A 26815-nucleotide genomic window follows, 5' to 3' on the forward strand; every position below is an offset into this window, starting at 1 on the left:
CCACATCAGGTGACACTACTGTCCAACTGGATGGCAGGTTGTCACCTGGGTATGCAGCCAGTGGAGGCAGACCAGAGTCAAAGCAACTAATCTGCATGCTCATTCTGAGCCAGTGACATATAGTATTAGAGGCAGAGCATCGGCACAGAAATCAGGCAACTGGCATTTTTTATTTAGAAAATAAAGATGGCAGCCTACATATAACTCTAACTTGAAATTCACTTTATTAATATAATTGTCTTTTTTTCATGTTTCTAGTTCTTTAGAGCTAAGAGCAACTGCATGTAACAAATGGCAGGTGGTTGCAACCTGATCAGATGTTGGTATAATCCAAGAACCGCACACTCCGCAGAAAAAAAGGAATCTTTTATTCACATTCCAAGCCAGATGTCCATTCCAATAACCAAAGAACAGTTCGGGGCCATGGCTGTTCAATGTCTTGACAAAGGTGACCCCTAAACTTTGGTTGGTTATTGGAATGAACATCTGGCTTGGAATGTGAATTTAAAAAAAGCATTTTCTTCCACTGAGCGGACCTCTTGGATTATGCTTTTTTCTTTTTTCTTTATATGGACTGGTCCAGCACCTCCTAACACTGCATAGTGTGTGACTCTCTGAATGAGCCTTCATCAGATGTGAGGATACTGGAGACAGTGAAGCATCCCCACAGGGGAGCCTCTAGGCATAGGTAGTACAGGCCATTGCCTAGAGTGCCATTGGTCCTGGGGGGGCTCCATGTTGCTGGATTAAGCCCCACTCCTCAAATTAAGCTCCACCCCTGACTAAGACCCGCCCTGTGTGTGTTCTATTACTTGCTTCTGCTGCATGTACTTAGTGTACGTTGCAGGCAGCTGACACCTCTGTGCCTTGTGCATCCTTCTTTCCCCCTTTGTGCCTCCTTCTGTCCTTTTTTATGCCTTCTTCTGTCTCCTTGTATCTTCAGTCTCTTGTGCCATGTCTGACCCCCTGTTTGTCCTTCTATCTCCCTTTGTGCCTCCTTCTGTCTCCATGTGCCTCCTTCGGTCCCCCTGTGCCACCTCTTCCTCCTTCTGTGCCCCTTTGTGCCTCCTTCTGTCCCTCTGTGCCTTCGTATGTCACCTTTGCGCCACAGGTTTTCTTGCTTGGAGGGACAAAATGGCTAGAGGCGCCACTGCATCCCTAGATGCCTCCAGCTGGCCACATCTGCTCATCAGACACATATTGGAGCAGCTGACAACTGGTGAACGTACCACTGTTAGCTATCCAAGATCAGAGAGGGATCTATCTGCTCGAATCCCTCCACACACTACACACACATTTTCAATTGATTTCAGCATTAAATCTTTGAAAATCTGTACTTGCCGGCTGGGTCTCCCAGTCCCCCTCCGGGTCATGCAGAATAGTTGAAGGCAGCACTCTCACCTGTCCGCTGCTCGGTCCCGGTCTCTGCTCTCCCCGCTGACTGTTGTTTCTTCACTCCTGAGTCCCGGAGTGCATGTGTGATGCAATGCAGAGGGCAGACACTAGGGGCACTGTGGCAGGTTCCTTACGTGATCACTAGAGTCCTCTAGTATTTGGCCTCTAGCATTTGTGATGTCACACAGACGCCTAGAGACCCGGGAGTAAACATAAGAAGAAGCAGCCAGTAGGGCCACTTTATGGTCCTCCTTCAACCCAGAAGGAGAAAGTGTTTGTAATTACGTGACCGCCGCTTGTACCGCATCGTGGGAGGCGCCGAGGGACCGACGAAGAAGACGTCAGACAGGTAAGATTGACCCCACCGCCCACCCCGCACAGGTAACTGGGAGATATCCGGATAGAACTATCCGGATGTATCCCGGTTCCGGATTTGAGCAGCCCTGCCGGAACCGCACAGTGGACAGTTGAGAGTAGCTTTGTCGGTCGTCGAATTGAACTCTGCTTGCAACATGCTCCCAACCTGCCGCTAATTGACCAAAATTTTCCATCGTGTGCCCAGAAATCAGTTGACAGGAGAAATGTTTCTAGCATATTCGATCAAATGATTGAATTGGCGGGATAGCGATAAAAAACATTGGTAAGTGTATGGCCACCATAAAGTGGACCTGAACTCAGAACTTCCTCTCTCCTCTAAAAGATACACAACAGCATAAGAACCTTTAAGGAAAAACAATTCTTTGTTACAGCTGATACAAATTCTGCAATAAATCTGCAGTGTATCTACTTCCTGCTTTCCTGGAAGCAGGCATATTGTTAACATCCTGTTTTCAAATTAGTCTCTCTGCCGTGGCTGTCAGCTGACACAGGTGAGGGATCAAATTACAACTTGTGATAAGTCACAGATGAGGGGGAATAGGACAAGCTTTTTTAAATGCATACAGGGTGCCTTTCTTAATGTTTTCCTTCTGTCCTGTGCAAGAGGACAGGTCCACTTTAACCCAACATCAACCTGTGTGTAGTGTCACTAGCTGTGTGGGTGACATGAGAGAGGGCTTAGGCCACGCCTCAGTTCTTACCTTATCAGAGATGAGGGGGAGTCTCATGCTTTCCAGCTGACCGCCTGGTTGGCTGAACACAAAGTGATGCTCTTTAGATTTGGGTATAATGAAGTGTAATTGTATTTCTTCTCCAAGCATGGAACAGGAGAATGCAAATGCATGTAACGTGGATTCATACATCTGGGGACAAAAGTAAAGATAATATTAAAAAAAAATGATGTTCGAGGAAAAAAAAAATATATATATATATATATATGTATAATAGCTGCCCTCTGTTGACCAGATGTAGATATGGTCACAGATTATAAATAGACATGGTCAATGTGATGGAAACAATTCCGCCTTGCATGCAAATTTCATGGAAATTTTATGAAAATTGAAAATGAAGCAAACAGATTTAGCAGGATGTGGATGTGACAGGCTCACTTCCAAGCTCCATACAATCTGTATGAAATTTGTGCATCTCGTTGACCATCAAGGCGGTATTTTGCTGCCTCAGTATTGTTTTGAGTTCAAAAGTGGCGTGTGTGTGTGTGTGGGGGGAGGGGGGAGCATGCAGAGTTTGGTGAACTCACCTCCCTGGGATGCATGTGCTGTCTATCTTCTTCCTCCTAGGCATCTGTTTAATTGCCCCCTGACATGCTCTTATGTCATCCTATGGGACCCGGTTAACAATGAGACTGGAGGCCTAGGAGTAAGAGGATGGGCAGCGTGTGGTTCCTGGAGAGGTGAGATACTTCCACCCTCGGGGGTGCTTTCTGTCTACCTATACCAGGGGTGGGTGGGGAGGCAGCTCTCTGGCTACCTATACTGGGGGGGGGGGACTTCCTGGCTACCTAAAACTGAAAGGAGTGGCTCAGTGGCTACGTATTGGAGGGGAGGGGGCTCTCTGGCTACCTTTAGGAGCGGGGGGGCTCTCTGGCTACTTATGGGAGGGGAGGGGGCTCTCCGGCTACCTATACTGGGGAGGTGGAGGGAGCTCTCTGGCTACTGTGGATGGTGGGAGCTCTCTAGCCACCTATAGGAGGGGAGGGGGCTCTCTGGCTACCTACACTGAGGAGAAGGGGGGGAGCTTTCTGGCTACCTATACTGTGGAGGGGGGGGTGGGACTCTCTGGCTACCTATACTGAGGGGAGGGGGGCCACCTATACTGATTTTTACACCCTCGCCCTGGAAGTTATATAGCCTAGAAACTGCCCTGCATATAATGCTGGATACACACGGTGCATTCCCGCACTCGATTTCCCGCTCGATTCCGGTCGACTCAATTATTTCCGACATGTCCAATTTACGTTTCAATGGATCGTTAGGTCGATTTGGCATACTTTACATGCAAATCGACCTAACGATCCATCGAAACGCAAATCGAAAATGTCGGAAATAATTGAGTCGACGGGAATCGAGCGCGAAATCGAGTGCGGGAACGCACCGTGTGTATCCAGCATCACAGGATAGCTCACTCATCTGTGATCTGCTATTTACATATCAGGTCTTATCACTCCTCTATTTCCTCCCAGTCTGGACCTCTCAGAAGTCATGTGCAGAATGCAGATCACAGATACACATAGTCCCCAACCGTCCCGTTTTCGTCGGGATTCTCCCGATTTTGGGGGGCTCTCCCGCTATCCCGGTAAGAGCCCCCCAAGTCCCGGGCGGCTGTCAGTATTGACAGCCGCCTGTAGCAGGAGGAGAGCAGCGCAGTGGAGGGAAAGCGGTGGGCAGCGGCGGAGAAGGGGGCCATCTCCCCCCCTTCTCTCACCTTAGGTGCTTTCCGTCCCTCGCTCTCTCCTCCGATGTGTGTGTGGCTGACTGGCGGTGGCGCTTGGCAGCGGGCGGGACTTACCTTCCGTGTCGCTCCAAGCGCCGGCCGGAAGTTCTAGTGCCGCAGCCGCTGCTCTGGTCTGGATCAGGCCAGAGTAGTGGCAAATCATCCGGCGACGAGACCAGACGGAGGACACGGAAGGTAAGTTCCGCCCCTCTGCCAGCCACCGCACTTCATTCCAGAGGGGACAGCGAGGGAGGGAGAGCACCTTAAGGTGAGAGAAGGGGGGAGATGGCCCCCCTTCTTCACCGCTGCCCACCGCTCTCCCTCTTCTCTGCTCCCCTCCTGGGGGGGGGGGGGGGACACCTGGCTAACTATTCTGGGGACATATACACCCTGGCTACATATACTGGGGACATATACACCCTGGCTACATATACTGGGGACATATACACCCTGGCTACATATACTGGGCAAATATACACCCTGGCTACATATACTGGGCAAATATACACCCTGGGGACATATACTGGGGACATATACACCCTGGCTACATATAATGGGGACATATACACCCTGGCTACATATACTGGGGACATATACACCCTGGCTACATATACTGGGGACATATACACCCTGGCTACATATACTGGGGACCTATACACCCTGGCTACATATACTGGGCAAATATACACCCTGGCTACATATACTGGGGACATATACACACTGGCTACATATACTGGGCAAATATACACCCTGGCTACATATACTGGGGACATATACACCCTGGCTACATATACTGGGGACATATACCCCTGGCTACATTTACTGGGGACATATACCTCTGGCTACATATACTGGGCACATATATGCCTGGCTACATATACTGGGGACAACTGGCTGTCATTATGTGCATTTACTGGTGAAAAGCTGTCTCTTATGTGCATTTACTGGTGAAAAGCTGTCTCTTATTATGTGCATTTAGTGGTAAAAAGATGTCTCTTATGTGCATTTAGTGGTGAAAAGATGTCTCTTATGTGCATGTAGTGGTGAAAAGCTTTCTCTTATGTGCATTTAGTGGTGAAAAGCTTTCTCTTATGTGCATTTAGTGGTGAAAAGCTGTCTCTTATTATGTGCATTTAGTGGTGAAAAGCTGTCTCTTATTATGTGCATTTACTGGTGAAAAGCTGTCTCTCATGTGCATTTACTGGGGAAACACTGTCTCTCATTATGTGCATTTACTTCATATTTTTTTTATGTAACTACATTAGCTGGTACTACATTACAGTTAGCCCCACCTACGGGCAGGGTATATGAGGGATATATTTATTACAAAATATAAGGGCATCAATATTTAAAAAAAAAAAAAATTCTTCAAAAAACTTTTTGTAGTAGGCGTGACTTGGGGGTGTGGTTAGGGGGTGTGTTGGGGGTGTGGTTAGGGGTGTGGCCTGTGTCCCGATTTCTAATTTTAAAATGTTGGGAGGTATGGATACATAGCAATAATGTTACTAATAATGTAAAACATTGGGGGGAGGGAATGGTTCCATGTTGCAGCATGGGATCTCTCCAGGTGGATACGATCAATAATACATTATAAAAGCATTCCTGGAGTGGATGCACTACATTTATGTTATAAGATTACTTATGCTCTTCTATACATGATACACAGATAGACAGAAAGCGTAAGAGACACTGAAGCGGAAACAAAATTATGGTATAATGAATTGGTTGTGTAGTATGAATAATTACTAGAACATTAATAGCAAAGAAAATATTCTCATATTTGTATTTTCAGTTATATAGTGTTTTTTATAACATTTATAATCATTCTCTAATATTTGCAGTTTACACACTACTCAGCATTCTAAATGATTTTACAGAGCAGGTGTAACGATCAGTGTAACACAGAGAGGATCTGATTACCGGTGATCTGCAGTATCACCGAGAATGCAGATATATACCCGATTATTGATGATCTGCAGTATCACCGATAATCAGATATATCTCTAACCTCTGGACACCTGAGTAATGAGAGTGTTTGATGCAACAGTAATACTTTGAGGATTGCACCTGGAGCAGGTACAGGAGCAGTAAAGAGTACTGCACAGATACAAGTGCCTTCCGTTAACCTGGACTCTCCCTAGAGAGGAGTCAGGCTGAGAGTAGGAAGGACAGAACGTGAGTGACACCAATGATGAAGTGTCACTGACAGATCTGTGAACTATCTCTAACAGGGAGATAGTTCTCGAGGTCGGGCAAGCCAGGTCGTAAACACACAGACAGATAAGGTACAGAGACAGGAGGCAGATGTGAGGGTAAGGCAAGCAGAGTTTGGCAACAGAGTATCAGAATAACAAAGGTACAAAATCAGAGATCAGAAGAATGGTCAGGGAAGCAGAAGGTCATAACAAATAATCCACAATGCCTAAGCTAAGGTGTGAGTTCCTTGGTCGTCAACACCTGAGAAACTGATCTAGAATATAATACAGATAACAACAGATTTCCTAGACTAAGGTGTGAGATCCTTGGCCATCAACACCTTGGAAACTACAACAACAACAACAACAAATAACATTTGTAGAGCGCTTTTCTCCCATAGGACTCAAAGCGCATAAGCATGGCTCAGACCATTGTGGTACAGAGGAAGAATTTTATAAGTCCGGAAATGCCAGGCTAAACAGGTGGCTTTTCAGTCTGGATTTGAATAGCTCCAGGGATGGTGCTGTCTTTACTGGGTGTGGCAGGGAGTTCCAAAGAGTAGGGGCAGCATGGCAGAAGGCTCTATCTCCAGATTTTTTGAGGTGCACTCTGGGAGTGACCAAGTTTATAGAACTAGCTGATCTGAGGTTGTGAGAGGTGTGGTGCAGCTTCAGCAAGTCCTTCATGTATCCAGGGCCCAGATTGTGCAGGGATTTGAATGTCAGCAGTCCAATCTTGAAGAGTATTCTCCATTCTACTGGTAGCCAGTGCAGTGAGCGAAGGATCGGTGTAATGTGACAGTGGCGAGGCTGGTTTGTTAGCAATCTGGCAGCAGCATTCTGCACTAATTGCAGGCGACGCAGGTCCTTTTTGGGAAGGCCAACATAAAGGGCATTGCAGTAGTCCAGACGTGATGTGATAAAGGCGTGGACTAGGGTTGGAAGATCCTCTGGGGGAATCAGATGTTTAATCTTTGCAATGTTCTTCAGATGAAAGTAGGAAGATTTAATTACAGATGAAATTTGGTTTCTGAAACTTAAATCCCCATCGATTAGTACGCCAAGGCTGCGCACAAGGTTGGAGCTGTTTATGTCTGAATTCCCAATCCTGATTGGTGTTGCTTTAGGATAGAGCTGTTTTGATGGCGAGTGCTGGCTTTGGACAAAGAGGACCTCAGTTTTGTCAGCATTCAGTTTCAACCAGTTATCATTCATCCATGCCTGTAGCTCAGCTAAGCAAGAGTTTATTTTTGGAGTAGGGTCTGTTCCACCAGGTTTGAAGGACAGGTATAGCTGTGTGTCATCGGCGTAGCAGTGGTACGTCAGGCCATGTCGTTGGATAAGTGTACCGAGTGGCAACATGTAGATTGCAAACAACAGAGGGTCTAATAAATACAGATACTGACAAGGTCTGAGTGCTACCACGTAGTGATCGCAATGCCAGACACCAGAGGAATGGCCAGCCCCCAGTATATATACCCAAAGCGCTTCCAAGCGCCTCCCCTAAGTGCTGAACCAATGAGAACAGATGGTTTTGTCAGCTGACCGGCCTGGTCAGCTGACTCTCCTCTGGGTGTCATATAAGCTCTGCCTCTCAGCGCGCACGCGCGTCCTTCTGATCCTGTGTGGACTATCAGTCCCAGCCATACCAGACATGTTTTGCAATGTATCAGCCTGTTCCGAGCACGGGGCCAGCCGCACCGCCAACCGAGCATGCGGCGGTTTCCCCGCGCTCAGCCACTGTGTCAGTAGTAGGCCCAACCGTACCGACTGCCGCGTCGGACGCGGATTCCGCGCTTTGACTGCTGGGCATGCGGCAGTTTCTCCGCGTTCCGCCCCGCTGGTGGATGCGTTTCTAAACACTCCAGATGCCATGTTAGACGCGGAATCAGCCGCCTCACTCTGAGTACTTGCGGCGGCTCTTCCGCGTTTTCTCACAGCAGGCCAGTGAACTTTTGACATGTCCTCTGCAGAGAAAAAGAAAATTCAGTGACTGACAGATGAGACAATAAGCTTCAGAAGACAGAGCTCTCTGCGACTTTGAAAGTCGTGGAGCTCAGTGGCTCTTTTGCATAGATAACAACTGGAGTTTCTTAACTCTTCCTGTACTGGAAATAATTAGACTTATGTATCTGCTCCTAATGTTTTATTTCTTAGCTGTACTACACATACAAATCATTATATCATAATTTTATTTTCGCTTCAGTGTCTCTTTAAGCACTTGGGAAGGCTGCTGCTTACCTGGAAGCGGGGGTTGTATCCCATGTACTGGTGGCACTGCTCACAATGATGGTAGGTATTGTAAGCTGCGTATTTTGATAGTCTCATCCGTGTTGTTGAGCGTCTCACATATAAGTCTTCATTTTTCCTATTTGTAGTTTGATCTGCACACATAAAATACTTTTTCAAATTTGGGACAAAATACATCTCGCCCCCCAAAGTCAACAGCGGATTCCATTCCCTTCCTCTGACAAGCTTAGGACAGAGCTCTGTAATACGTTTATTTCCTCAGTTCTAGATCTTTTTTAAATATGACATAAAGGGTAGAGTTTTAGCATGGTATCCTAGAAATTGCTCCCCCACCTGAACTAACCTCTCAGCTTACCCAGATACTACCCCTGTCACCAGTGGCGTAGCTAAGAAGCTGTGAGCCCTGATGCAAGTTTTATAATGCCCGCACCCCCCCCCCCCCCCCCCCCCAGCACTCTATACATAACAATTGATAAGGCGCACCAAAACCTGCCAATGGCAACTACAGTGTCAGAGGTGCAAGAAGGGAACGAGGAACAGCTTGTTAATGATTACCACTATTCAAAGTATCTATAGAAGTGATTATTATGAGCACAGGACCAATAGAGAGTTAATACTAAAGTTCAGGGAGGGCCCTATGGGGCCCCTCTAGCCCAAGGGCCCCGATGCAATCGCAATGTGTCACTATGGTGCCTCTTTAAATGATCCCCAATACCAACTTATTGCAATCGCAGTGCATGCAGCGATTTTGGAGTGATAAGAGCGCTGAAAAATGGCTTTGAATCACTTTTCAAAAGCGATTTTGCAGTGACTATTTTCCCGTGTATCTAATGCTTAAACTACTTGCTGGGTCTCCCGAGATCCAGCTTCTGGCCCCAGTGCAAGAGGTCCGTGCTTCTCTAATTGGAGATGTAGAAGCGCCCATGACCTTTTGTGCAAGGGGCGGTGCTAAGTGCCGGAAACCGGCAGAAAATTACATTGGGGGGGGGGGGAATTAACCCATTAGCAGCTTAAACAGAGTTATCTCGTTGAGTTAAGTGCACTGCTTTTGACCTTAGTCATCAGAATTGTGCTGTAAATCCTTGGAATGCTTTGATCTCTCTCTACTAGCAGAAAGTATAGAAACTGAAAGCAGAAGTCTTCTGTAATTGTCTCACAATGCCCCCTAGTGACAAGTGGACATAAATACACATTACAGCAGTACTAATTAGATGCAGGGAAATGTAACAAATAAGAAATAAAACATGTGGTATAATAAACTGGCATGGAGCACTTGCATGCCTCTAAATAAATTGGCTGCTAAAGGGATAAAACTTGATTTAACACAAAATAGTAATAATAAAAACAATTGGAAACGCTGTACAATCGCCGTCGGTAGATTGTACAGCACTTCCAAACATGTCGGGAAAGACCGCACAAGGCGATCGCGGGATTGCAAGCACAGGAGCGATCTATAGTGGGCCCCAGGCCTGACAGAGATTTACGGAGACTCGGCTTTGGGTAATTCACTGGCACAGATATTACAATAAAGGCCTCTCTATATATTGGGCCAATACATCACAAATATTGGAATAATTTCTGCATCTATTTTAGAACCTTTATTATTGTAGCATTCAGTTAGTGTGCCATCTAACTCTGGGGACATCCCGGTGGCTGTGTCATTTATCCCCATCTCAGCCTTCACAAGTGTAATCTCCTCATTGAATAACTGCCTCTGCTCTTAAGATAATGTGATAAAGTCAGTTTGGCCACGGTAGCTAATGAGCTGTTTAGCATGTCTGTAAAATGTAGATTTATGTAATATATAACAATTAAATGTGTCCTTTGTTTGGTCTGAACAGGGATCACCCATTTGTAGGATGGCAGGATTGAAATGTGTGTGACAGCAGCGCTCTGTAGGCCATTTGTCCTTGTTTGCTTTGCTCTAGGCAACTTCTGATTATTTAGCTTCATCAAATGTTCAGCTGATATTGCTGCTACTGGGTGGGTTTATATAATTCATAGTACTATATATGCTGCTTAAAGTACAATAAGTGTATGCTAAATAATGTGCTATACATGTAGTCCCTGGTTAATGACCGAGATAGGGACTGTAGGGGCTCGATTCACAAAGCGGTGCTAACCCAGTTAGAGACTTTAGGCGTGATAACCATTGCACCACGCTCAGGCCCGGCCCTAGACTTTTGGCCGCCTGAGGCAAGCTTTAAAGAAATCGCCCCCCCCCCCCCCTCAAGCCGTGGGTGTGGAGGGCCGCCCGAGCTGGAGGGGATAGCGGGCAGGAAGGGGGTATTGGACCTAGCGGCGGGAAGGGGGGGTCGGACCCCCCCCTCCCTCGCCTGGGTCCCCCATCCTCCGCTCCCCTCCAGCTTTAAAAAGTTACGTCGCTGGCTGCAGCTATTGTAAGAGGCAACGGGCGAGGATCACTCACCTCTTCCTCGTTCCAGCTTGCGCTCCACTGACGTCACTTCCTGCTACGCCGCAGGAAGTGACCTCAGTGGAGCGCACGCTGGAACGAGGAAGAGGTGAGTGATCCCCGCCCGTTGCCTCTTATAGCTGCAGCCAGCAACGTAACTTTTTAAAGCTGGAGGGGAGCGGAGGACGGGGGACCCAGGCGAGGGAGGGGGGGGGGGGTCCGACCCCCTCCCCGCCGCTAGGCCCAATACCTCCTTCCTGCCTGCTATCCCCTCCAGCCCGGGCGGCCCCCCACACCCACGGACGGGCGGGTGCCGCCCCCCCAGAAGTGCCGCCTGAGGCAAAAGTTTCACCCCGCCTCATGGGCGGGCCGGCCCTGACCACGCCGGTGAAAAGCCAGTTTAGGCGTGATATGTTTAGGCGTGATAAATTTAGATAAGTTTAGAACGCGCGCAAACTCCCGCACGCCAAGCAGCGCCATTAAACTCTATGCGAAGTGCACCAGACTTTGCTAGTGCACAACTTTTGATCAGCTGTGCACTGCGGTGCTAACCCAGTTGGTGCTTAAACTTATCACGCCTAAACTTATCATGCCTAAACTGAGTTTAGGCGTGATAAGGGGCTTTTCGCCAGGGTGCTAACTGTTAGCATCGCTTTGTGAATCAAGCCTATGGTTTGTTATTAACCTGAATCTGTCCATAAGTTGAAACATAGTGTCATCTCTGTTCCCCATACCTCCTCTATGCCCTCCTGTGCCTCCAATGTCCCCCTCTGCGTCACCTCTGTTTCCCCTGTGCCTCCAGTGTACCCCTCTGTGTCACCACTGTTTCCCTCTGCCTCCAGTATCCCCCTCTGTTACCCTGTGCCTCCAGTGTCCCCCTTTGGGTCACCTCTGTTCCCCTGTGCCTCCAGTGTCTCCCTCTGTGTCACCTTTGTTCTCCTGTGCCCTCAACGTCCCCCTCTATATCACCTCTGTTCCCCTGTGCCTCCAGTGTCCCCCTTTGTGTCACCTCTGTTTCCCCTGGGCCTCCAGTGACCCCCTCTGTGTTACCACTGTTTCCCTGTGCCTCCAGTATCCCCCTCTGTTCCCCTGTGCCTCTAGTGTACCCCTTTGTGTCACCTCTGTTCCCCTGCCCCTCCAGTGTCCCCCTTTGTGTCATCTCTGTTCCCCTGTGCCTCCAGTGTCTCCCCCGGGAAGCAGCAGATTTGGGCGCATGAGACAAGTGGACAAAAAGGGCGCCCCATTCACTTCCATTATAAATATCGTTTAATGGGCGCCGAACAGGGAAAAAAAGGCGCCGGAGATTATTAACATTTTAACAAACGGCGCCCGGAGATTTTTAAGGATTATTACTATGTTTGTGATGATTTAACTTTACAAAATGAGCCTGTGACGAATAACGTTTATAAAGATACTAAATCACTATTTCTAAAACATTTCTAAAACATTATTATCCACCTAAAAAAATTATTTACATTTTTTTATTTACATTTTTTATTTATTAATATCTGTAAAACATTATTATCCATAGGGGGTCTTAGGTTTAGGCACCACCAGGGGGGTCTTAGGTTTAGGCACCAACAGGGGGGTCTTAGGTTTAGGCACCAACTGGGGGGGGTCTTAGGTTTAGGCACCAACTGGGGGTCTTAGGTTTAGGCACCAACTGGGGGGGGTCTTAGGTTTAGGCACCAACAGGGGGGTCTTAGGTTTAGGCACCAACAGGGGGGTCTTATGTTTAGGCACCAATAGGGGGGTCTTAGGTTTAGGCACCAACTGGGGGGGTCTTAGGTTTAGGCACCATCTGGGGGGTCTTAGGTTTAGGCACCAACAGGGGGTCTAGGGGTTAGGGATAGGTACAGGGAGGGTTTTTAACAAACATAAATATAAGTTTCAGTTTACAAACAGGGAAGATTAACGTTTTAAGAATTGCCGATCTCATACACATTATTTAGTGATTTAAAAATTCTTAAAACACTATTTCTAAACGAAATTCTACACAATATTTCTATAAACGATAATACTGTTTATCGTTTACACCACGCGCCCTTTTTTCCCGACGCCCTTTTTTGATGTACGCGTCTCCCCCTGTGTCACCTTTGTTCTCCTGTGCCCTCAACGTCCCCCTCTGTGTCACCTCTGTTTCCCTGTGCCTCCAGTGTCCCCCCGTGTCACCTCTGTTTTTCCTGTTCCCTCAGCGTCCCCATCCGTGTCACCTGTGTTCCCCTGTTCCCTTAGTGTCCCCCTCCATGCTGCCTCTGTTCTGATGTTCCCTCAGTGTTCTGAGTCCTCTCTATTCCCTCAGTGTCCAGCTCTCTGCCACCTCTGTCCCCCCACTGTGTCCCTTTGTATCATCATTGCCCCATGTGTGGCTCTTTCTGTCCTAGTGATGATTGTTGCGTGCTAATTTAGCTTACACAGTGTGGCAGCGCTCCTTCATTGATGGGAGCGCGGACGCAAATTTCCAGAGCGTCCCAACTCTGGATCACAGGTTTGCTTTAAAATGTATAAAATATATATGTACACCTCGGAACTCACTATATAGTATAGTGCACCGTAGCAAAATGTCATTTTACTTAAAAAAAAAAACATTTTTCTTTGATTTTTTTTTTATTGATTTTCTCAAAAACTTAAAAAAAAAAAGTTTTGACTTGTTCCCACAGAATCAAATGTTGCGTTTCCGTGCTGTTCGTATCAGTGGGTTGTTCATAAGTCAGAAACTCCCTGTACAGGTAGTCCCCAACTTATGAACACCCGAGTTATGAAGAACTCGCTGATACAAATGGACCGGAAACGTAAAATTTGATTATGTGGCAACAAGTAATAAATAAAAAAATAATTCAAAAACATCTTGTAGTTTTTGAGAAAATCAATTAAAAAAAATTCAAAGAAAAAAATGGTTTGTAAAACATGTAACATTACATTTTGCTGCGGTATGCTGAGGGCACTGGGGGACAGAGGTGGAATAGAGGGGGGCACTGAGGGAACAGGAAAAACAGAGGTAACACAGAGGGGGACGCTGGAGGCACAGGGGGGCAGAGGTGACACAGTGGGGGACACTGGGGGCACAGAGGTGACACAGAGGGGGACACTGGAGGCACAAGTGACACAGTGGGGGACACTGTAGGCACAGAGGTGACACAGAGGGGGACACTGGAGGCACAGGGGGGCAGAGGTGACACAGAGGGGGACACTGGAGGCAGACAGATGACACAGTGGGGGACACTGGGGGCACAGAGGTGACACAGAGGGGGATACTGGAGGCACAAGTGACACAGTGGGGGACACTGGAGGCACAGAGGTGACACAGAGGGGGACACTGGAGGCATAGAGGGGCACAGAGGTGACACAGAGAGGGACACTGGAGGCACAGAGGTGACACAGAGGGATACACTGGATGCACAGGTAGACACAGAGGGGGGCACTGGAGGCACAGGGGCGCACAGAACCTACAGTTCCTATCTTGTTCTTTCACCTGTATTACATTTGATAAAGGCAGACTTGAGCTAAGAAATGCAATCTTCTTCTATGTAAGCAAGAGAAACAATATACCATTCAACCCCCCACTGCCAAATAGGCACACTGAATATTTGTTTCAGTAACAATACAGCGGCGGCTTCTAAATATAGCCGGGAACTCTATCATCAGTGATTGCCACGCAACACACAGGAAGACTTCTGTACTCTGATTGTGAGACGGGGAGATGCAACAAGGCATTCAGAAGAAAATGAGCCGCTACAGAGGGGATGACGGATAAGGGGGAATATGAGCGGGATAATAACACAGGGATAGATTGGATACAAGATGGAACGGTGTTTTGGGCTGATCCCTCTGAGAGATGAGCACATCGATTACAGGAAAATGACAGGCCATCTACACAGAATACATTATATCCTGCCTCTGGGTGAATAGATGTATTGTTACCATTACATTGCCACTATGTGGCACCTGCTATCTAGGGCAGGGCGCCTGTCACTCTAAATTAGAGGAAGTCTGGACGGAAGGATATCAAGCCGTACTCAATAGACAGCAAAAGCAGGAAAGCACAAAGAGAAGTCAGACCTGTCAAAATAAAGTTCTTTGTGTTTGAATAGTGTACAGTGGCTGGATAGTCTATTGGTTAAGGACCCTGCCTCTGATAGAGGAGACCAGGGTTTGAATCTTGGCTGTGTTCAGTAAGCCAGCACCTATTCAGTAAGGCAACTTTGGGCAAGACTTCCTAACAGTGCTATGGCCTACTGAGCGCATCCTAGTGGCTGCAGCTCTGGCGCTTTGAGTCTGCCAGGAGAAAAGCACAATATAAATGTTCTGTGTCTTGTCTTGGTTGCCGGGTACTAAACCTTGTGTTATCTCCCTCTCAGCCTATTCCCACACTGAGAGCAGAAGCAGGTAAAAGGGCGGTGGAGGTGCCCTGCTAAAAAACACGATTAGCACCTATAAATGGGAATTTGGGCGCCTGGAGAGGCCTAAGGTTTACAGGTGCTATTTACTGTTTAAAGCCGCTAATTGTGGCTTTTACCATTGCCACCTATAGCAGCAAAAGTAATGGGGGTTAAGGATTGGATGCGGGGGTCTATGGGGAGTCCTTAGGGGTTAAAGGATACCAGAAGTGACATGTGACATGATGAGGAGATAGACGTGTATGTATAGTGCCTAGCACACAAATAACTATGCTGTGTTCCTTTTTTTTCTTTCTCTGCCTGAAAGAGTTAAATATCAAGTATGTAAGTGGCTGACTCAGTCCTGACTCAGACAGGAAGTGACTACAGTGTGACCCTCACTAATAAAAAATTCCCCTTTTTATCTCTTTCTTGCTCTCAGAAGCTATTTTCTGCTAGGAAAGTGTTTTATAGTTGGAATTTCTTACCAGTGAGGGTCACACTGTAGTCACTTCCTGTCTGAGTCAGGACTGAGTCAGCCACTTACATACCTGATTTTTAACTCTGTCAGGCAAAGAAAGAAAAAAGGAACACAGCATAGTTATTTGTGTGCTAGGCACTGTCCATACCCATGTCTATCTCATCATGTCACATGTCACTTCGGGTATCCTTTAAGGTTAGGCAAACATCACATGCGCCGCATGCTTTACAGAAGTCTAGCAGCAATGCATAAGCTGCATGGGGACCGCAGCAGAAGAAAGCGGACTGGTAAAGTATTAAATTCACAGGTGGGGGGCACATTCACATTAGCGCCGATGGTTCCTTTGTGTTCGGCACTTGTCCCAATATCGCAACCGCTGCACACCCAATCAACCACGCTGGTCCGACATCTTGCAGCATGTTCGATCAATAAATTTGACCAATTTTGTGCTGAAATTAGTTGAATTGAATCAGATGATCAATCAGCCGCCAAGTCAGGTGATGAATGGCCTTAAAGGATAACTTAGCGCTAACTGTATTTAAAAAAAGGAAGCCTTCTGTGAGTATGGGTAGTTGTGCAGAGGTTTACTGCACCTCCCGTGCCCTGGCATTACCCTCTGTTCTCCTACAATTTATTCAGTTATTTCCCAGCTGGTCGGAGCGATCAGTGACCTCTGACCCAGACATACTACGCTGCGTATGCGCAGTATGTCCACTTGGGCACCCAAGGTGCAAGGCGAACAAGCAGACATATTGCGCATGCACAACCTAGTATGTCCGGGTCGGAGTTCACTGTCTGCACGGACCAGAAGGGAAAGAACGGAGCATATTGGAGGAGAACAGAGGGTGACGCCGGGCACAGGAGGTGCGGTAGACCTCTGCACAACTCCCCTTACTCACAGAAGGGGCTTGATTCACAAAAGGGTGCTAACTTAGTTAGCACGCCTAAAAGTCCCTTAGCACGTCTATAGCCCTTCAGGACGTGCAAAGTTTAAGCGCTGCTCGGTGTGCGAGAAACGTTGCACCGAGTGCGCTTAAATGTCACACCGACGTTTCGGGCGCACCCAGTGCAACATTTTAAGCGCACCCGGTGCAACGTTTTGCGCGCACCGCTAAACTTTGCGCACGATCAATAAAAGCTTTGGGCGTGCTAACTGAGTTAGCACCCTTTTGTGATTCGAGCCCAGGTGTCCTTTTTTTAAATGCAGTTAGCGCTAAGGTATCCTTTAAGAGGTGCACCATGGCAGAGACCACTATAGAAGATCCATAAAGGTTGGACATTAGTTGTCTATGACTATGAATCACTAACAATAACATCAGTGACCTCGGGACGTGTGTACCTTGAGTCACAGTCTGTTTAGCATGCAAACAGGAAATTTGCCATTTATTGGACGTTAGTTCTAACAAGAAGTCCTCAGGAAATTCCATACATTATAAAGCTGTGTTTCTTCATTATGGCATCACAGGAGCACAGCCTTCCCCCCGGACAGGTCATGTAATGGCCTAATAGCAAGTGATTGTTTACAGCTTTGTAATTTCATTAAAGCTGTAGAAACCAGACGAGGCCCAACAATGCCCCCTACGCCAGGAATTAACCCTTTCCTATCGCAGGTCGGAATATGTCCAGCACTGGCCGTTTCCTGCATAGGTCCAATGTCAGGCATAGTCCAACATGGAAAAAATAGCTGCTGCTGTTGCCGAATAAAATCTGGTGTGGTGTCGGTATGCACTGGATTGTTAGCATGCCCTAAATGTCATGTTGTACCAATCATGCTTCAGCACGCAAGGTCTGCATTTCTTGTGTGCAATAGAACTTTCAGTCTCAGAAACCAGCTGATGGACGGCTAATTCGGAGACATGCGCAGTTGCCACCTGTAATAGTATGCTGCCCAGCCCAGAAGCACCCATAAAGGATTGCACCATTCTCTGTATGGGATGCACCAATCTCTGTATGGGATGCACCATTCTCTGTACAGACTGCACCATTACTTTAATACTTCAGCAAGCAATAGCCAAGCAATGTCCCACCCCCTCATGTTACTTGGCTGTACTCGGCTGTTACTTGCTGCAGTACTGAAGTAATGGTGCAGTCCATACGGAAAATGGTGCAGTCCTTTTCATAACTCCTGGCGTTGTTTCCAGGGAAGGGCAGCACAATATTATAGGGCAACTGCGCATGTCTCCAAAATCAGCTGGTTTCTGACACTGAAAGTTCTATAGTGCATGAGCAACGCGGCCCTACCGTGGTGGCACGTGATTGCTACGTCATGACGTTTAGCACACGCTGATAATTTAGGACAGACCGACACCACCGGGTCCGTTAAAAATGGCGCCAGTTATCGTAGTTAAAAAACGGCGCCCCATAGAGAACCACTATCGCTAGTTATTTTTCGTTTTTGACAGCTAAAAAACGGCGCCGGCTTTAAAAACGATATTTATCGTTTATATTTGTATTGCTCCCAAACGATAATTTTCGTTTTAACCCTTGCTTTGCTGCCGTTTTGAAAATATCTGCCCGCCGGCTTTAATGTTTAATAGCAAAGCCCCCTTAAAAGCTAAAAACACCAAATTTGCAGGGAATGTTAAGAAGAAAATTGTGAACAAGAGGAAAAATTTTTTTTTCAAAAAGACCTTATAGTTTTTGAGAAAATCGATTTTGAATATTCTTCTTCTGACCGTGGGAAAATTAAACGCCCGCCGACTTTAGCGGTTAATAGCAAAGCCCCTTGAAATGCCAGAAACACCAAATGTGTAGGGAATGTTAAGAAAAATAGTGGGAACACGAAGAAAAAAAAATTGTTCAAAAAGACCTTATAGTTTTTGAGAAAATCGATCTTAAATCTTCAAAGGAAATGTAACTATTTAAATCGCGTACTGACATTCCCGTGGAAACTTTTTCCACCGACTTTAGCAGTTAATAGCAAAGTCCCCTTAAATCCTAGCAACACCAAATTTGCAGGATATGTTAAAAAGATACTGGGAAACAATATTTTAAAAAAAAAAAATTGAAAAATTTAATTTATTTTTTTTTTAAATTAAAATTTTTGGGTTATGTTCAGAGTGTGGGAAAAGTTTTGAAAAAAATTACGTGGGGTCCCCCCTCCCGAGCCTCTGTAACCCCTTGTCTCCCATGCAGGCTGGGATAGCCAGAATGCGGAGCCCCGGCCGACTGGGGCTTCGCACCCTGAGCTATACCAGCCCGCATGGTCCATGGTATGGGGGGGCTTCGGGGGGGAGGGACGGCCAAGCCTTCCCCTCCCCCCCGGAGCCCTTGTCCAATCCATGGACAAGGGGCTCTTCCCCACCTCCGGTGCCCCAGGAGGAGGTGGGGGCGACGACTCCCTGGGGGGGGTTCATGGTGGCATCTGGGAGTCCCCTTTAAGAAGGGGAACCCAGATGCCTGCCCCCCTCCCAGGAGAAATGAGTATAGGGGTGCAGGAGTACCCCTTACCCATTTCCATAAAGGGTTAAATGAAATAAAAACACAACAACGAGAAAAGTCCTTTAATGTTCTAAATTAACCAGAAATACTTACCTGTACCTTTAAGAAAAAAATCCCACGTCAATTAGGTCCCACGACAGTATCCTCCATCTTGCGACCTTCAGTTACATGTTGATTGAAGATCTCCGCCGCCCCGACGCCACACACGCCGCCTCCGCCGCACTCAATGCTCTTAGCTATACTTAGTATAGCTAAGAGCAAAAAGCATCTTTAAATTTTAGCTCCAATGGTCCCCATTTGTTCCTTAACAGACCAATGGGGATCAGGAGGATTCCCATTGGTCGATAAGGAACCAATGGGGAGCCTTGGAGCCAAAATTTAAAGATGCTTTTTGTTCTCAGCTATACTTAGTATAGCTGAGAGTTGCGTCTATGCATCTATATAGACGCATTAGCGCTAGCTGCCGCTGCCCTCCCTGCCTCCCCCCACCTGTCACAGGGGCGTAGGAATAGGCCCTGCAGCCCCTGCGCCCGCGGGGGGGCCCGGCCCCCCCCCCTGGGGCCCGCTCGGGGCCGTTTTGTGGGTGCTGGAGGGGTGGCAGCATGAGGGGAAAGCCTTGCCCACAGTCGGCGGGGAGAGGGGTAGTTCCCCCCTCTCCCTCACCTCGGGGCTCTCCCCTCTGCGCTCCCCTCCAGCTCGTAAGTGTCTGTGGGGCTGTGGTGGGCAGCGAGCGGCGGGCAGATACATACCTGCTTCCGTGCGTTCCATCGGAGACTTCTCCCTCTAGCGGCTGACGTCACTTCCGGAAGTGACGTCAGCCGCTAGAGGGAGAAGTCTCCGATGGAACGCACGGAAGCAGGTATGTATCTGCCCGCCGCTCGCTGCCCACCACAGCCCCACAGACACTTACGAGCTGGAGGGGAGAGCCCCGAGGTGAGGGAGAGGGGGGAACTACCCCTCTCCCCGCCGACTGTGGGCAAGGCTTTCCCCTCATGCTGCCACCCCTCCAGCACCCACAAAACGGCCGCGAGCGGGCCCCGGGGGGGGGGGGGGGGGGGGGGGGGCCCGCTCAGAAAATCTGCAGGGGAGCCCGGTGGGACCTAGTTACGCCCCTGTGTCACCCTCACCCATGCTGGCACCCATGGGTGCATTGGGTGCCAGCATGGGTGAGGGTGACAGGTGGGGGGAGGCAGGGAGGGCAGCGGCAGCTAGCGCTAATGCGTCTGTATAGACGCATAGACGCAACTCTCAGCTATACTTAGCATAGCTGAGAGCAGTGCGGCGGAGGCGGCGTGTGTGGCGTCGGGGCGGCGGAGATCTTCAATCAACATGTATCAGAAGATCGCAAGATAGAGGATACTGTCGTGGGACCTGATTGACGTGGGATTTTTTCTTAAAGGTACAGGTAAGTATTTGTGGTTAATTTAGAACACTAAAGGACTTTTTTCGTTGTTGCGTTTTTATTTCATTTAACCCTTTGTGGAAATGGGTAAGGGGTGCTTTGTACCCCTATACTCATTTCTCCTGGGAGGGGGGTGGGCATCTGGGGGTCCCCTTCTTAAAGGGGACTCCCAGATGCCACCATGAACCCCCCCCCCCCAGGGAGTCATCGCCCCCGCCTCCACCTGGGGCAAGGGAGGTGGGGAAGAGCCCCTTGTCCATAGATTGGACAAGGGGCTTCGGGGGGGAGGGGGAGGCTTGGCCGCCCCTCCCCCCCGGAGCCCCCCCATACCATGGACCATGCGGGCTGGTATAGCTCAGGGTGCGAAGCCCCAGTCGGCCAGGGCTCCGCATTCTGGCTATCCCAGCCTGCATGGGAGACAAGGGGATACAGAGGCTCGGGAGGGGGGACCCCACGTCATTTTTTTTTAAAATTTGCTATCAATTTTTTTTTTAATCTTCTGAGTGTGGGAAATAAATTTAAAAAAAAAACGACGTGGGGTCCCCCCCCTCCCGAGCCTCTGTAACCCCTTGTCTCCCATGCAGGCTGGGATAGCCAGAATGCGGAGCCCCGGCCGACTGGCGCTTCGCACCCTGAGCTATACCAGCCCGCATGGTCCATGGTATGGGGGGGCTCTGGGGGGGAGGGGCGGCAAAGCCTCCCCCTCCCCCACGGAGCCCTTGTCCAATCCATGGACAAGGGGCTCTTCCCCACCTCCGGTGCCCCAGGAGGAGGTGGGGGCGACGACTCCCTGGGGGGGGGGGGTTCATGGTGGCATCTGGGAGTCCCCTTTAAGAAGGGGACCCACAGCAGATGCCCACCCCCCTCCCAGGAGAAATGAGTATAGGGCTACTTTGTACCCCTTACCCATTTCCACAAAGGGTTAAATGAAATAAAAACACAACCACGAGAAAATTATTTTAATAATCTTAATTAACCACAAATACTTACCTGTACCTTTAAAAAAATGTTCCCACGCCAATATATCCTCGGAAATGATCCAACGAATAACAATATCCTCTTATCTTGCGATCTTCAATTAACTTGATTGAAGATCTCCCACGCCAATTAAAATACTATACCTTACAATGCGTCCTGCGTAGGGACGCATAGCACGGCTCCCGCTGTCCTCCCCGCCTCCTCACCTGTCACCCTCACCTAGCCTGGCACCTGGTGCACCCATGGGTGCACCGGGTGCCACCCTAGGTGAGGGTGACAGGTGCAGGCAGGTGGGGAGAGATCGCGGGAGCCAGCGCTATACGTCCTGCACAGGACGCATCCTAAGGTATAGTAACCGGCTCATAAATGAGCCGGTTCTTTTTGTATTGAATCAAATGAATCGATTCATTTGATTCAATACAAAAAGAACCTGAAAATGAGCCGGTTCTTTTTGTATTGAATCAAATGAATCGATTCATTTGATTGAATACAAAAAGAACCGGCTCATTTATGAGCCGGTTACTATACCTTAGGATGCGTCCTGTGCAGGACGTATAGCGCTGGCTCCCGCGATCTCTCCCCACCTGCCTGCACCTGTCACTCTCACCTAGGGTGGCACCCGGTGCACCCATGGGTGCACCAGGTGCCAGGCTAGGTGAGGGTGACAGGTGAGGAGGCGGGGAGGACAGCGGGAGCCGTGCTATGCGTCCCTACGCAGGACGCATTGTAAGGTATAGTATTTTAATTGGCGTGGGAGATCTTCAATCAAGTTAATTGAAGATTGCAAGATAAGAGGATATTGTTATTCGTTTGATCATTTCCGAGGATATATTGGCGTGGGAACATTCCTTATCGACCAATTCCTTATCCTCCTGATCCCCATTGGTCTGTTAAGGAACCAATGGGGACCATTGGAGCTAAAATTTAAAGATGCTTTTTGCTCTTAGCTATACTAAGTATAGCTAAGAGCAGTGAGTGCGGCGGAGGCGGCGGAGATCTTCAATCAACATGTAACTGAAGGTCGCAAGATGGAGAATACTGTCGTGGGACCTAATTGACGTGGGATTTTTTTCTTAAAGGTACAGGTAAGTATTTCTGGTTAATTTAGAACATTAAAGGACTTTTCTCGTTGTTGTGTTTTTATTTCATTTAACCCTTTATGGAAATGGGTAAGGGGTACTCCTGCACCCCTATACTCATTTCTCCTGGGAGGGGGGCAGGCATCTGGGTTCCCCTTCTTAAAGGGGACTCCCAGATGCCACCATGAACCCCCCCCCAGGGAGTCGTCGCCCCCACCTCCTCCTGGGGCACCGGAGGTGGGGAAGAGCCCCTTGTCCATGGATTGGACAAGGGCTCCGGGGGGGAGGGGAAGGCTTTGCCGCCCCTCCCCCCCGAAGCCCCCCCATACCATGGACCATGCGGGCTGGTATAGCTCAGGGTGCGAAGCCCCAGTCGGCCGGGGCTCCGCATTCTGGCTATCCCAGCCTGCATGGGAGACAAGGGGATACAGAGGCTCGGGAGGGGGGACCCCACGTCATTTTTTTTTAAAATTTGCTATCAATTTTTTTTTTAATCTTCTGAGTGTGGGAAATAAATTTTAAAAAAAAACGACGTGGGGTCCCCCCCCCCTCCCGAGCCTCTGTAACCCCTTGTCTCCCATGCAGGCTGGGATAGCCAGAATGCGGAGCCCCGGCCGACTGGGGCTTCGCACCCTGAGCTATACCAGCCCGCATGGTCCATGGTATGGGGGGGCTCTGGGGGGGAGGGGCGGCAAAGCCTCCCCCTCCCCCACGGAGCCCTTGTCCAATCCATGGACAAGGGGCTCTTCCCCACCTCCGGTGCCCCAGGAGGAGGTGGGGGCGACGACTCCCTGGGGGGGGGGGGTTCATGGTGGCATCTGGGAGTCCCCTTTAAGAAGTGGACCCACAGCAGATGCCCACCCCCCTCCCAGGAGAAATGAGTATAGGGCTACTTTGTACCCCTTACCCATTTCCACAAAGGGTTAAATGAAATAAAAACACAACCACGAGAAAAGTATTTTAATAATCTTAATTAACCACAAATACTTACCTGTACCTTTAAAAAAATGTTCCCACGCCAATATATCCTCGGAAATGATCCAACGAATAACAATATCCTCTTATCTTGCGATCTTCAATTAACTTGATTGAAGATCTCCCACGCCAATTAAAATACTATACCTTACAATGCGTCCTGCGTAGGGACGCATAGCACGGCTCCCGCTGTCCTCCCCGCCTCCTCACCTGTCACCCTCACCTAGCCTGGCACCTGGTGCACCCATGGGTGCACCGGGTGCCACCCTAGGTGAGGGTGACAGGTGCAGGCAGGTGGGGAGAGATCGCGGGAGCCAGCGCTATACGTCCTGCACAGGACGCATCCTAAGGTATAGTAACCGGCTCATAAATGAGCCGGTTCTTTTTGTATTCAATCAAATGAATCGATTCATTTGATTCAATACAAAAAGAACCGGCTCATTTTCAGGTTCTTTTTGTATTGAATCAAATGAATCGATTCATTTGATTCAATACAAAAAGAACCGGCTCGTTTATGAGCCGGTTACTATACCTTAGGATGCGTCCTGTGCAGGACGTATAGCGCTGGCTCCCGCGATCTCTCCCCACCTGCCTGCACCTGTCACCCTCACCTAGGGTGGCACCCGGTGCACCCATGGGTGCACTAGGTGCCAGGCTAGGTGAGGGTGACAGGTGAGGAGGCGGGGAGGACAGCGGGAGCCGTGCTATGCGTCCCTACGCAGGACGCATTGTAAGGTATAGTATTTTAATTGGCGTGGGAGATCTTCAATCAAGTTAATTGAAGATTGCAAGATAAGAGGATATTGTTATTCGTTTGATCATTTCCGAGGATATATTGGCGTGGGAACATTCCTTATCGACCAATTCCTTATCCTCCTGATCCCCATTGGTCTGTTAAGGAACCAATGGGGACCATTGGAGCTAAAATTTAAAGATGCTTTTTGCTCTTAGCTATACTAAGTATAGCTAAGAGCAGTGAGTGCGGCGGAGGCGGCGGAGATCTTCAATCAACATGTAACTGAAGGTCGCAAGATGGAGAATACTGTCGTGGGACCTAATTGACGTGGGATTTTTTTCTTAAAGGTACAGGTAAGTATTTCTGGTTAATTTAGAACATTAAAGGACTTTTCTCGTTGTTGTGTTTTTATTTCATTTAACCCTTTATGGAAATGGGTAAGGGGTACTCCTGCACCCCTATACTCATTTCTCCTGGGAGGGGGGCAGGCATCTGGGTTCCCCTTCTTAAAGGGGACTCCCAGATGCCACCATGAACCCCCCCCAGGGAGTCGTCGCCCCCACCTCCTCCTGGGGCACCGGAGGTGGGGAAGAGCCCCTTGTCCATGGATTGGACAAGGGCTCCGGGGGGGAGGGGAAGGCTTGGCCGTCCCTCCCCCCCGAAGCCCCCCCATACCATGGACCATGCGGGCTGGTATAGCTCAGGGTGCGAAGCCCCAGTCGGCCGGGGCTCCGCATTCTGGCTATCCCAGCCTGCATGGGAGACAAGGGGTTACAGAGGCTCGGGAGGGGGGACCCCACGTAATTTTTTTCAAAACTTTTCCCACACTCTGAACATAACCCAAAAATTTTAATTTAAAAAAAAAATTAATTAAATTTTTCAATTTTTTTTTTAAATATTGTTTCCCAGTATCTTTTTAACATATCCTGCAAATTTGGTGTTGCTAGGATTTAAGGGGACTTTGCTATTAACTGCTAAAGTCGGCGGAAAAAGTTTCCACGGGAATGTCAGTACGCGATTTAAATAGTTACATTTCCTTTGAAGATTTAAGATCGATTTTCTCAAAAACTATAAGGTCTTTTTGAACAATTTTTTTTTCTTCGTGTTCCCACTATTTTTCTTAACATTCCCTACACATTTGGTGTTTCTGGCATTTCAAGGGGCTTTGCTATTAACCGCTAAAGTCGGCGGGCGTTTAATTTTCCCACGGTCAGAAGAAGAATATTCAAAATCGATTTTCTCAAAAACTATAAGGTCTTTTTGAAAAAAAAAATTTTCCTCTTGTTCACAATTTTCTTCTTAACATTCCCTGCAAATTTGGTGTTTTTAGCTTTTAAGGGGGCTTTGCTATTAAACATTAAAGCCGGCGGGCAGATATTTTCAAAACGGCAGCAAAGCAGGGGTTAAAACGATAAATATCGTTCAGGCAGGACCAAAAAAAAAAAAAAAAACAGTTTTAAAACGATAAATTTCGTTCTGCACTACTTTAACCTTTAAAACGATAAATATCGTTTTAAACATATATCGGGCAGAAGGGGGCGCCATTTTTTTGCCGGCGCCATTTTTCACTACACGCGACACCACACCCTGGCACAGCATCATCCTCTTCAAGTATGAAAGGCAATCTTATTTATTATATTCAATAAAACAGCTACATTCTATTTTTTTCACTAACTTATTGTTTTAGCTATTACTCCTTGTAATTGCCAAATTATTAATGATTTGGGGCTTTTAAATTTTCTCAATTCAACTACATACTGCATGATATCTGTTTGGTGTGTGTGCGCGTGTGTGTGTGTGTGTGTGTGTGTGTCTATGGAAAATAGCTTTTGTGGGGTGTAAGACCTATGGGTTATGTCTGGTACACAACATACAATATCCCATCAGATAGACAGGTCAAATAGATTATTTCCGACAGGTCCGATCTGCAGGGACTGATCTAGACCAAGTTGCGCCTGGGGCAAGGTCAGGTTTTGGCGCCTAAAGGTCAGGTTTTGGCGCCTAAACCGCCATTCCCCCATCCAGTTTTGGCGTCATAAGGTCAGGTTTTGGTGCCTAAAGATCAGGTTTTGGCGCCTAAACTGCCATTCCCCATCCAAATTTTGCCGCTTTTTTAAGAATTCAACAAACTGCGCCTGGGGCAAGAGACCCGTCTGCCCCCCCCCCCCCCCCCCCCTAGATCCGTCCCTGCCGATCTGATTACCGATCAATTCTTTACAAAGAAAATAAGAAATCAGATCGGACCTGATGGAAATAATCAATTCG

The 26815-nt window shown here is 48.1% G+C and overlaps 1 protein-coding gene across 4 annotated transcripts in view; it reads right to left on the reverse strand.

Annotated features, from left to right (window-relative positions):
• The window catches only part of GREB1 (growth regulating estrogen receptor binding 1), a 198631-nt gene that overhangs the window by 23230 nt on the left and 148586 nt on the right, over positions 1–26815 (reverse strand). For all 4 annotated transcript variants that reach the window (XM_068280291.1, XM_068280292.1, XM_068280290.1 and 1 more), the window contains 2 exons: positions 8661–8803; positions 2475–2636 (listed from right to left, as the gene is read on the reverse strand). In XM_068280291.1, the coding sequence (XP_068136392.1) occupies positions 2475–2636; positions 8661–8803 (305 nt within the window). The remainder of the gene's footprint in view (positions 1–2474; positions 2637–8660; positions 8804–26815) is intronic.

Source organism: Hyperolius riggenbachi, chromosome 4 (genome assembly GCF_040937935.1).
Source record: "Hyperolius riggenbachi isolate aHypRig1 chromosome 4, aHypRig1.pri, whole genome shotgun sequence".
NCBI lineage: Eukaryota > Metazoa > Chordata > Amphibia > Anura > Hyperoliidae > Hyperolius > Hyperolius riggenbachi.